General features: G+C 32.2%; 1 protein-coding gene across 11 annotated transcripts in view; it reads right to left on the bottom strand.

Moving 5' to 3' along the window:
- The window catches only part of ADGRL2 (adhesion G protein-coupled receptor L2), a 180,344-nt gene that overhangs the window by 12,296 nt on the left and 155,052 nt on the right, over nucleotides 1–12,996 (bottom strand). For all 11 annotated transcript variants that reach the window (XM_057545761.1, XM_007174697.3, XM_057545793.1 and 8 more), the window contains 5 exons: nucleotides 12,241–12,414; nucleotides 11,077–11,286; nucleotides 9,573–9,793; nucleotides 8,232–8,298; nucleotides 303–394 (listed from right to left, as the gene is read on the bottom strand). In XM_057545761.1, coding sequence (XP_057401744.1) covers nucleotides 303–394; nucleotides 8,232–8,298; nucleotides 9,573–9,793; nucleotides 11,077–11,286; nucleotides 12,241–12,414 — 764 coding nt within the window. The remainder of the gene's footprint in view (nucleotides 1–302; nucleotides 395–8,231; nucleotides 8,299–9,572; nucleotides 9,794–11,076; nucleotides 11,287–12,240; nucleotides 12,415–12,996) is intronic.

Here is a 12,996-nt window from a genome sequence, read left to right as displayed (position 1 = left end):
TATCAGTCATGCAAACAGGAACATCATATTGAATTGCATTTTAAATTCAAATGAAATTGCTACAGTGATATGGAATTTCCACAACGCCACTGAAACAATTTCCTGGCTTTAGATCAAGACAGAAATTATTACCTAATTTTTGACCAATGTCTGTGACATGGTAACAGTGAGACTCAACCTTGATCAGTAAAACTTCATTCTGAATAATTTCTACAGGTGAAAGATGGTATTCATGTATTCCCTGTGGAGAATACCTTTCACTTAGTTTGTCAAGCAGTAAAATTAAAATACGAAATACTTACTTAATGTTTTCCAACCTGCTAGAATCTGGTTTCAATGTGTTTGAGTGCTTCACCATTTTGCACAATGTGATCACCAGGAAGATAATATTTAGCTGTTACAACAAATAAAGAATTAGATCACTACGACAAACAGTAAAAATTAATACATTTTTGCCAATATATTTAATGGGTTAATGCAGTTAAATATGAATAACACAAGTATATGGTATTCACTGATTCAATTCTAGTTTATTTATGCAATGATCAAGTTGAGTCTAAATAAAAAAATACTCTGGCTACGTATGATCGATTTTTTAATAGATCATTTGACATGAAATTGAAACCTCATTAAATCAGTATCATGTGGTGATGATTAAATAAATTAGACAGCCTAAATTAGTTTCTTTAGCTAGAAGTACTCCAGGGCCTAAAAACCATCTAATGAAAACATAGAAGTGAATTCCTTAGAAGGGGCATTTACATCATGCAGCTTATAATGGAAAGATCCCTGAATTTGGGACCCTAAGACTTAGTTGAGAGTCTAGTTCTTGATTTTGACTGATTAAATGAGGAAAAATAACATTTGCATACTCTTTTTGTAAGGTAATGGTGAAGATCAAATGAGATAAAATATATGAAAAATGTTAGCTGGTTATATAAAGTAAGATAAACTTTAAAATATATAAATGTATTTGCTATTTAAGTGTTAAAGACCATCATTTCTTTCTTCCTGATGTCTCTATACTGTATGGAAGTAGGTAAATTCCAAAGGCTGTTTTGAGTCCCTCTAAACACTCAAGTTGTACAAAGAATGTAGGTGCAACAAATGCCAACTGGGGAAGATAGAACCTGACATGGAAGGACAGTCTGGCAGGTCAACTTGAGAGAACTCAGAAGAAAAGAGTTGCTTTGACTGAGGAAAGTTAAAGGTTTGTAATTTGCATTTGCGTCTACAGAAGCCTGGCAGAATGCTGGATGGAGTGAAGGCAGTTCCATTTTTATGCTCTAAAAATAAAACTATGCTAAATTGCTCCTGGATTTTTTGACATTTTATTTACTTCAGATTATTACTTTAAAAAAGACAAAATGAAGTTATTTTGTGAGGATTAAGTGATTTAGTGAAGGCACAAAGGGTATATTCAGAAAAGGACCCGTTTATACGTAGAGACGAAAGCAATTCCTTGGTAGTAAACAATCGACATAACTTTGTTACAGTAACGTGATTATTTTTACTGAGTCACAATACCATCTGATAAAATGATAACATTATTTTACTCATTCATCACCACTTCTGATTTTATAACTAGGAAAAATGATGTAAGGCAATAAAGAAAATTTCCAAGTCCTTCCTAACGAGTTTAAGGAACAGAGCAAAGGTTTTAAGCTGTGTATCAGTCATTTTGTCTACTGTGCCTTGTTATTTCTCTTAGATGTAGAATTTCCTCTTAAGGACTAAAATAGGCATAATTTGCAAGTGCTGGCAGACAGCATTCCATTAATTACTTGAAGACAAAAGAAGCTCTTTGCTTAAAAAAGTACTTAAAAATTAATTTCTTAAAATACTTGTCTAGAGAAAAAGTAAATAAATTGGTTAAAAAAATGTCTAGCTTTATATTCTGAAGATTATAAAGTCCAGTTGGTCATACATAAATAAAGGCTTACATTTTCAGGAATATTACAATATGATTCATTTCATTCAACAAATATTTATTGACCTTACTGCTCCACACAAGAATGTGCTTATTGTATAGGGATAAGACACAAATTTTTGCCTTTGAGAAATTAGGGAGATCTTTGTGATAGTACAATGAATACTTAATTTGATTTTAAAGAAGCATGGTACAGTTTATCTCTAATTTTTTTAAAGGCAAAATCAGTAGTGCTTTTACTTTTTATTTTATATAACAGTAAGCCTTAACTAGGACAACAGGAATGGTTAAAAACAAGTACTCCAAATAATCCTAAAAACAAACAAACCAACCAAAACCCATATAAGGAAACAAAGTAGTTACAACTCTTAGGTAAGAATGGCTGCCTTAACAGATTCATAATCAAAATCTTTTAAACCTCCTGACCCTTCTTTTTGAATGTCCTGATAAAACTGTTCATTTCTTTTATTACAAACTTCCTGACCTAGGGTTGCCCTCTACCCCAACACCTTTTGTTAAATAATTTTCTGAAGCACCAAAGGGCCACAATTTGGAGCTCATTATTTTCTAAGCATATTACTTATCCCCTCAGGAATAAAATAATAGTAGTGGTAGTAGTACATTCAAGGAAAGAAAAAAAGTTATTACCCACCACAATGTCTAAACCACAAGGAAAGTAAAGAATGTGAATGTGAAAAAAATGTGGATGTATCAAGTATTATGCTATAAAAAGAAAATGAGTACAAAATGTGAACTCGTGGGGGTTACATCCATCCAAACATATTTTTCAATGAAGAAAAACCAGGCCAAAAAAAAAAAAAAATCAGTTATTTAAGAACTAGCTCATTTTCCAATAAAATTGAAATGAAAATGAAGTGTACCTATGTAAAAATAGAATTAAAGCTTAAATATGATACAAAGACATTTGTTTCTTGTTAAGACAAAACTAACCAACTTGAAAATGCCACAGAAAACATATTTCATTTAATCCTTAAAAAACAGACTGTTAGATGCATCTCTCCTCACACTACTGAAGTTTTTAATGTTATACATGTGTTCAGTGTTTCTTCCTAGCTACAAAGATAATATAGTCAAAAGACATAAAGTTCAGAAAATTACAGGGAAAAAAAATACCCCACCCACAACGTATAATCCTATCTCCAGAGGTAGTAGGTAGCACTTGGATAACCATTTTACAAATCTGTGATGTTAATTACCTTGCCAAAGACTACTTAGCTACTATAATGTCAATGCTGAGATTCAATATACTGTCTTCTGGCTCCATGGCCCAGTCTTGTCAACAAAATTAACCAGTTTATTCTGGTTGAGAAAATTAGGAGTCTTCTAACAAACCAAAGATATACTAGTTTCGTATTTTTTAAAAAAAGGTTCCACTTCTATAAAGAGTAATCTAATTTACCACTCAATCAGAGATGATCAATGAGTTGAAGATATAATATTAAATTAATTAATACATAGAGCACACTATCAAAGAAATCCTAAATGACATATGAAAGTGTGCTCTTCAAATGATTTCTACTTGATGGGCTTGCCATAATAACCAATTCTCCATTTCCTTTGCAAAACGCTACCATCCCATAATCAGCAAATAGCTAAAACATCCACACACTTCTATTCCCACTAGCCAAATTGTACTTTGAACAGTTATTTGTGTTTTCTTAATCCTGTCTGTGCTAGTTATATTCATACACAGCTAAACATCACACAAACCCCTAAAACCCGAGTGGGGAAAGAAAGCTATTGTTTCTAGCATATTTAAAATCAAATGTTTCAAGAAGATGTTTGAAAAGTGAGTCTCTTTAAAAACAACTTAAAATCCTAGAAAAATAATCATAAAACCACAGAAGGACTCTTGCAGTCAGATTGTTTCACAAGTGTCTGAATTCTCCAATTTACAGAAACTGAAAATAAAAATTTACCCAACACACTAATGGTTAAGTTGCCAAGAAATTTAGTTAAACCCAACACTAATTTAGTCTTTGAAATACGACGACGATATATAATTACTGAGGCAATGGTATCTTTAATAGGAGAAAATAACATCATTGTAAGACAAAGTAATTATGAAAAAAGGCATGCAAGACTTATTGTGAATCACAGCGTAAGAGCAAAAACTGCTAAGCGTGAGATATTTTTTTTCCTCAACTCCACATTAAAAAAATTTACCGAAAAAATGTCTATTATTTAGGTATTGAACATTTTAATACATTGCCACCAAAACATATGTGAGTGAAATATTTTCTGGAATTAAATAGAACACTTACTGAAGTGTTAACAAATTCTTTAAACTGTGGTTTTAAAGTTCTCTGATTTTCTCCAGTGTCTAAAAATGTAAATGCTAATTTTTAGTTTCATGGATAAATACCGTTCCTATGATCTTTTTCAGGAGGCAATACACTCTAATAAGAGTTATAATTTTGTATAATACAACATTTCAATAGATTTTCTTCTTTTCTCTTCTACTCTTATTCTCTTAAAATGTAACCATGGGAATCAGAACAAGAAATAGAGGGGGCAAAAAAAAATCTTTGATAAAATCTATTGTCCAAAATAGTCACCTGAAGACTGAAAACCTTAGTTTCAAATGATGTACTGAGTTCTTTCTTCTTATCGTTTTCCCTATGACATAAATGGCTCTTTCTAGCCATATACTTCTGTGCTTCTTTTTTTGTTCTGGTTAAAGTAAGCAATTTCTTTCTCCTCACTTTTATTTCTTCCCAATTTATTTTTCTGCATTTGGTATGCATTTAAAAAATAAAGAAATCACAACCATCAATGCAGAATTCTCCCTATTTCTCACTGGAAGGCAGGCAAAAAGGGTGAGAAGAATTGTCTCCACCACCCAACTGCTGTTCTTTTCCCTTCAATTCCAATGCAACCATTTTTTGCCCTCTTGTTTTTTGTTTTTTCTTTCCAACATAAATGTTACTAAATTTAAACAGAGTATTTTGGGATAGGTTGAAAGGTGCTATGCATCAATGAGAAAGGAAAAAGATGGAGTTACAGCTATGTACATAAAGATTGTCTACAGCTGGTATATATGTCATTAATCATTCATGTAGAAGCCTCTAGTAAGTACAAGTTAATAGGATTGTGTTACATGTTGTATGTCAACTCACCAGCCTAAATGCCTATACTGAAGATTAAGTTTGAAGAGGCAACTCATCCAGGAATTAATCAGATTTTAACTCTTCTGTGTGTGTGTGTGTGTGTGTGTGTGTGTGTGTGTGTGTGTGTGTGTGTGTGTGTGTGTGTGTGTATACAGGTAAATAGGTAGATGGGTACCTCTTAATAGAATTCTATGTGAAAGAGTGAGACCAAATTAAAAAGAAAAGAATTTTCCTATTCGGCTAAAAAGAGTTAAATCACTAAATGGGGCATTCTTTCTCTTTCAATAACAAATAATACTCTTCTATCTATCCCAAAAAATAATTTCATAAATTACTGTTTAAATAATCTACCAGTGTAAGTTGCTGATAAAATTCATCACTACTTGATGATATGGCTTAGCTAATCCTCACCCATATTGATGAACATGAAAATACAAAGAGTTTAAAGAAAGAAAAAGGTACCATAGATTATAGGAGTGCACAGTTTGTTTTATAGTAATCGACCTGCTCAAATGAATCATATCCATTTGAGCTTAGCAGCTTAAAATTCATTCCAAAGCTTGCCGTCCTGACATGGATATGATAAGACAGAAGAACAGAAACACCACTCTGAAGTAACCTAACTGAACTGCACATGTTCTGACCCTTTTTGTCCTCCCTAGAGCTTTTGCTACCTGGCAAATGCAACTCTAAAACTGCACTTGTATCTCCAGATCTTTGCTGTTAGCCAAGCAGAAACCTATTTCTCCCTGGGACTAGCGGCCAGAGAGGTGTTCTCTGAGGAAGACTTCTAAGTGAGTGTGTGAGCTGAACTCTTACTGAACTGAATTAATTATTAACGATGCAGATGGAGCTGTCCAAATGATAAGAACAGCTCCTGACGTGTCATGATCCAAGCTTTCATTAAACCATTTCAGGCATACTAATGGTTTCCCACTGCTCATTACTTACAAGCACTTTTCTCATAGATATAATAACTCTAGTGCCTGTAGGCAAGACATTCTATAGAAATACAGAAGTAGGAAGTTTTATCTTCCATAATATGTTTTTTTCCTTCATTGAAAATTATTAAAAATGTACACTTATTTAATACTACTAAGTTACATGATTTCAATTCAGAAAAGCTGGAAATGCAAAACTATGCTTTCTAGGAATATCAATAGGTACTTTTTGTTACTCCTTAAAAGGACAGTATACAATATAATTTATATTGTATAAATTTTTAAACTGTGTCTGAACTGACTTTTAAATGACCTGTATCACCATAAGGATATATACAGGTAAATATATTAATACTCAACAAACATGTGCTGTACAATCACATATCTCACTTTAGGTTACATTTGAGATAATGTTTTACACTTCAATACCGCTCTGTCTTTCTGTGTCCGGACGATTAGAGGGCAAAGCAATTGCAGGAGAAGAATTACTCCCAGGATCTGTACTGTGATTGCTACCTGCTGTTTTGTTTTGTTTTGTTTTGTTTTTAAGTTGGGAACACCAAAGCCCTTCACATCTCAACGTAAATGACTTGGTAAAGGATAATAATGACAAGACTAAAAAATAATGGTAGGCTCTCGCTATAAAAGGGCAATATAATAAAACATCCTTTACCTCTTTTCTTACTGGAAGCTGAGTATATATGAACATTAACTCCTTTCGCCCAGTGAAATGTTTTTTAATACTCTAAGGTTAGTATTTATCTTCAGAGATAGAAAATAAACAAAACTGCAGTAGGACAGAAGTATAGATCAAATATCCCTAAAATGATTTTTACAATTTTCAAAGTATCAGTATGTTCGGCCAAAGGGTCAGGGAAAAAAAAAAAAAAAGCTTGAGTCTTTAAGGATCATACCCCTTTCATGTCAGCTGTTTGTCATTTAATTCAAGATAGGCTTAGGCTGTGTCAGCATAAGTAAACCAAGAACAAAAACTGGGACAATCATCTGGATTGAATAATTCTGATGAGAAATCAGCTTTCCTAGGAACACTTGAGAGTGTTTTACTGGTTCGAGTCATACAGGCATTCATCTCAAATTTTCATTTTGCTTTCATAAGTAATTGTATAAAAGAATTCATTTTAGTGACAAAAGTATATATACTTGAAGTAGTTTTAAGTTTCCTTGAACTACTAAAATTTTTTAATTTTATTGAAATACTAGTAACTATAATTGTAATACTATTAACCGTAGAAATATCTTAATAAGCTTACTTGTGTCACCTTTTTAAAGAAAAAACAACCTTAATAGGAATAAACAGTTATAGGCAATATATAAACTTGATTGTTTCATTTTCAATCTTCTAATGGTCAATAACACTTATTTTTAACAGCATGATGCTAAAACTGAGTGAAAAGTTTTAAATCCAAATATTTTAGCTTTTTTAAAAAATTTCAACTATATTTGACTAGTGATAATTTAAGTTAAAAAATACCTTAATGTCATTATACTTAAGTTGTATCAGGTTTATTTTAAAATAAAATTTCTTAGAAACCAATATTTTTATTTGGTATTTTAAGTCTTAGAAAAGTAATTTTATTTCTAATGAGTTTAAAATTTATTTAATATTTATTTATTACGCTAAGCTTAAAAAAACCTTTTTTGTGCCCTAAAAAGAATTTAGGGTGTGGACATTTATTTAAAAGTACTAACTTACTATATGGAAATGAAGATAAATATTAAGCTAATGTTCTTTCACTTCCATAAAACATTCAATTCATAAATGCTACACAGGCTTGGTGCAGAGCTAATACTATAGATTTTAAAGATATAACTTCCTGAACTAAACCTCTTACCAAAAAATTCCACTACTCAAAACCAAAATATACTATACATATCAGTTATTCCTTTCTAATTATCAAACTATTTTAAAATCATACAATCTTAACATAAAGATTAAGACCTGAAATTTTTGCAAATTAAATTACAAATGAGGGAAAAGTATTTCTTAAAGGAAAGAGTGTTTTTAAAAATAGTACTAATTAGCAAGTGTATAAACTCTCAATAATGATATCAAATGTAAAATATACTACATAATTTTATTCTGTAAGCTAGACATGCTTATAAATCTTTGAATGCACAGATAAATTAACAGTAAAACAAATTATCCCCATTTCAATTGTACTGCTAAAGCAGCAAGCTAAAAATGAAGGAAAAATAGAGTCTGCTTACCAGAATAATGAAGGTAACAGGTCCAATGAAACTCCATATGAAATAGTTATCAACATGAAGCCAGCAACTATTATGAAAAGAAAAGAATATTAAGTAGCTTCAATGGATGCTCAACATCACAAGTAAAGCAAAATTTTAAAAATCTAACAAGCAAAAGTATCTTTACACTTACCTTTGAAAATTAATTTATCATGGGCAAGAACAATTTGAATAATTCTACTGTTCTTCATTTTAGGTTTTAAATTTGATAAAGACATACATAATTATGCTTATATGGGGAAAGCAATAACCCCCCCCACCCCAATCCTGATGGTTAAGATCTCTGACTTTACTAAGAAAAAAGTGAAACTTGGTATTCCAAATTGTCTCATTTTTTTAAAGTTCTTATCTTCAAAATTTGCCTTTGGATCTATATCTGAGCTAAAATGTTTAACCCTATGGAACATAAGAGATAAAAAAATAAGTGTTCAGATGTAATGTTTGTTGCAAAACAGTATAGCACAAATATAACACCTCAATTGGGAATGGATAAATACTAGAAAAAAAAATCAAAGCATAGAATTCATACTGTATTAGAGTAAATGATGCATAAACTTATTGAGACAGATTTTACTTAGTGGTTCATTTTTCATATAACATCAAATCCCCAATGAATTTCTTTTATTTGTCTTTCATCATCTGTGTAGTCAAAAAGCTTTCTTTAGTCCAAAGAATCTTTATATAACTAATTTTATCAAAGGAAAAAATAAACAGAATTGGAAAGCAAATTCATGCCTCTAGCAAATAAAATCCTTAGAAACATGGTCTACCTTCTGTCACTTTCCATAAATATATTTTTTTATAAATGAATGACAGTGACTTATTTTAATCCTTTCAAACTGCCTGATAAAATATTATCAAAGTAAAACATATAGGCTGGAATGTGGTACTGTCACAACTCAGAACGAGAGTTACCTAGAGGGTCCGCTGCACAAAGAGAGCTAATGAAACATTAGCTTAAAAACTGAATAGTTAAATCTGTCAGATGCTGTAAGTTCAGAAGAATTTTTACCTAATATCTTTCTAAGGCCAAAAAGTTATTTACTTTTTCAATTTGTTAGAGGTCAATCTTTTGTGTTAAAAAGAAAGTCCATAATTTATAATCTGCGTTGCCAGAGTACAAATCCTCTCAACCTAGAAAATTACAAAAGACTTGATTGTAACTTGTGCATGGCATGCCCATTTTCTTACCAATAAGGCTTTCAGATGCTATTTTAGTCTGTCAGGGACCCTCACTGACAGCTAACAGGCTTTAAAAAGTTATTCACTTGAAAAACACTCAGGTCACTTGCAATTACTTACGCTTTTTCTGTTCCATAGCTCTTATAGTCAATAGCAGCTGAAACGCCAACCACTGTGGCGGGAAACAAGTAACCGGCAACATAGTAATATTTCTTCCTTGAATATTCACTTTCAAAAACTTCAACTAACATCAGATAGAGCTGCACACCTTCTAGGCACATCCAAGCAAAAGCAGCCAGAAAGAAAAAGTGTAGAAGTCCTGCAAATATTGGGCATGCAATCTATAAAGGAAAGAAGCAAAAAACACAAGAGAACACGGGAATATAAACAGCTCACTCTAAAACTAAACAATATTCACCGATAGTACTCACTACTGTCTTTTTTTTTTTTTTTTTTTTTTTTAAATTTTTATAGCTACTTTATTTATTTATTTATTTATTTTTGGCTGTGTTGGGTCTTCAGTTCTTGCGAGGGCTTTCTCTAGTTACGGCAAGCGGGGGCCACTCTTCATCGCGGTGCATGGACCGCTCTTCATCGCGGTGCGCGGGCCTCTCACTATCGCGGCCCCTCCCGTTGCGGGGCACAGGCTCCAGACGCGCAGGCTCAGTAGTTGTGGCTCACGGGCCCAGATGCTCCGTGGCATGTGGGATCTTCCCAGACCAGGGCTCGAACCCGTGTCCCCTGCATTAGCAGGCAGATTCTCAACCACTGCGCCACCAGGGAAGCCCACTACTGTCTTTAAGATACACCAGTATTTAGAGAAACTTACTGCTTCTTAAAAAATTTTTTTTCCATAAATGAAAATACTGCCAAATTTGGCTTAATGCTTATGGAGTGTAATGCTAGGTGTGCTAGAAATATCATCATTGTAAGACATTATTATTTACAGCAAAAGTAAGTGCAAATAAGAAAACATATTAATTTCTCTTCCAGAACTATTCATTTTTAAATCTGAATATTCTACTTGTAGATAAGTTGCTTTCCAAGTCTTTAGAACAGTTGTTTCCAAATATATTATTTCTATTTTTTTCTATTACAGAATTTTTAAAAATTTGCTTTAATGATAAATATCCCAGCTCTAATTACTTAACATCATTTTCTTGTTATATGTGGAACAGTCTCAAATTCATCCCAGTGCAGATGAATACAGAGTAAAACATTAACTAATTATTAAGTTCTCTTTGTGACACTGAGACCTCATGATGGTGAATAAATTGCTCAGAATATGAGGAAATGATCACTGGTTAGAATGACTATGTAAACAAAATGAAAAATTTAAAAATCGGATCTTTTCATTTTAGTATACCCAGCATTCTTCTATTCAAATTACATGTTTTAATAACAACCCAGAAAAATGCAACTGTACCTTAATACAAGAAATGAATTAACTCATAATAATATTACTTAATGATTGGGTTGTGTTTTATTACAAATTATCTTTCAGTAGTGCCATGTCAATTATTGTAAGTTACAAGGTCAAATATTAACAGCAGCATATGTGGATACACCTGTTATAATAATAATTCTCAGAGATCCAAGGTCAACAAACGGAAGGAGTACTTACCATGTATTTTGTCTTATCAATGCCTATTAGGAAAATAAATTCAGCAATGAAAAGGTTGATACAAAGGTTCTTGTGAATAGTATTACGGTCACTCTGTAGACCACGGAAAAAGCAGAAGGTGAAGATGCAGATAGCCAGACAAACAAGGGAAATGACAATTCCCACCCAGGTGATGACTGTAAGAAGTAATTCGTGAACTCCATCTTTGTACTGAAAATAAAAAAAAATGAGGAACTTTAGTATTCCTGCATTACATTAACTAAAGGTAAGATAGGTTTCACATGTGATAGTTCAACTTTTAATACTAAACTCTGAATATTCATGTGTGTTCAAACGGGGCTCAATACTAAAAAAAATTTATGATCATATAACAGAGTTCAATATTATCTTATTGATTTTTATATTCAAAGAATGATCTATGAAAGATTTTACCTAGAAAACAATGACCAAAATATTACTTACATAAACATATAGAAAACATTTTACAATAGATTAAAGACTACTTAGTTATTTCAAAATAATTGGCATTTTAATGACTTGCCAGGCTAACAAGTAGTCAAATTTTAAGTTTTAATTTTATCCTTCAGTTTTTATATTTTATATATATATATATATACTAAAAGTTAAGCACATAATAGATCTGAGAGCTTTCATGTTATAGTTCTTAAATATTTTTATCTCCTGGCTTATGTTCTCTTAATCACAAGAAGAAATGAATACTAAGAAATATTCCGGAAGCCATTCTGATCTTTCGAAATCTGCAGTCTTGTACAGTGTGCAAAGTCGTTAGGAAATTTAAAACAAAAGTTTGAAATGATATTCAAACATTCAAGATGGTGAGGGCGTGTTAAACTTTAAAGCCCTCTGTCTCTTTCGTATAACCTATTGCTGTTCATTTTTTAAATCCCTGACCGCCTCTTCCTGACACCTGCCCAAAGGGGAAAAACTTAGAACGAGTCTATAAAGCACATGATTTTGAGATGTAGCAATAAATATAGTGCCAAGACTTCCTAAAATATATGGACAATGTAGACGCAATTAGAAATCCACATTACTTTGTTTGCTTTTTAGTTACGATAAACACCCAAAGAAGGGACTATTACACAAGCTGTTTTGAATCTCTGAGGTTTTTCTCTGCTACTAATTAGAAGTGCAAATACTTACTGCAATTTCCCTGTGGGCCATGAGAATTGCAAAATTGGTTAGGTGGCTGCACGCACACGTTGTACGAGTTTTATTAGTGTCAACCAGCTTGCAGCCCTGGGTAGACCAATATCCCATCATAGTTCTCTCTGAGTAGTTCCAGAAGGAGCAGTTTGCATTGAAATAATTGTCAGGCTGGGAAATAAAATGACAAGATAAAATTAGGATTTTACACTCTAAGATGGCAATAGCAATTGTTTAATATGTGTAAAAGGTAATTTAGATTAAACTTTTCATGTTTCGGACTATAAAGTTTTTCATCAGCAGAACTGCAGACTATGTATACAAGGCAGATATCTAACTTAAAAGGGGCTTTATAGTCCAAAACACTCTAAAGTGTACTCTAAATTACCAAAGACCCATTTTACACAATTACAACTTCCATCTTATGATTTTACATACTGATGGTACATCAGAATCATTTTTTTTTTCTTTTCTGACAAGATTAAAGCCATGAATTTGTTCTGGGAAAATTCTGTAAGGACCAAGTGTTTTAAAATCTATTTTGTTTGGGGCCCATTTTTGCTCTAAATGACCCAATAGGGACAATTTGAATCCTGTAGTTAGTATGTCAAGCTCTTAAGAGAGTGAAGCAACTGCAGAAGATATAAGAAGAGAACAGCCACACAAATGTATTCACAAATGAATTCTGGAGATTCACGTGGCTATCTATGGGCACTTATTCTCTCTACTATAACAACAGCCAAATTCTGCAGA

Source organism: Balaenoptera acutorostrata, chromosome 1 (genome assembly GCF_949987535.1).
Source record: "Balaenoptera acutorostrata chromosome 1, mBalAcu1.1, whole genome shotgun sequence".
Lineage (NCBI taxonomy): Eukaryota > Metazoa > Chordata > Mammalia > Artiodactyla > Balaenopteridae > Balaenoptera > Balaenoptera acutorostrata.
This window is presented reverse-complemented; position numbering and strand designations above follow the sequence as displayed.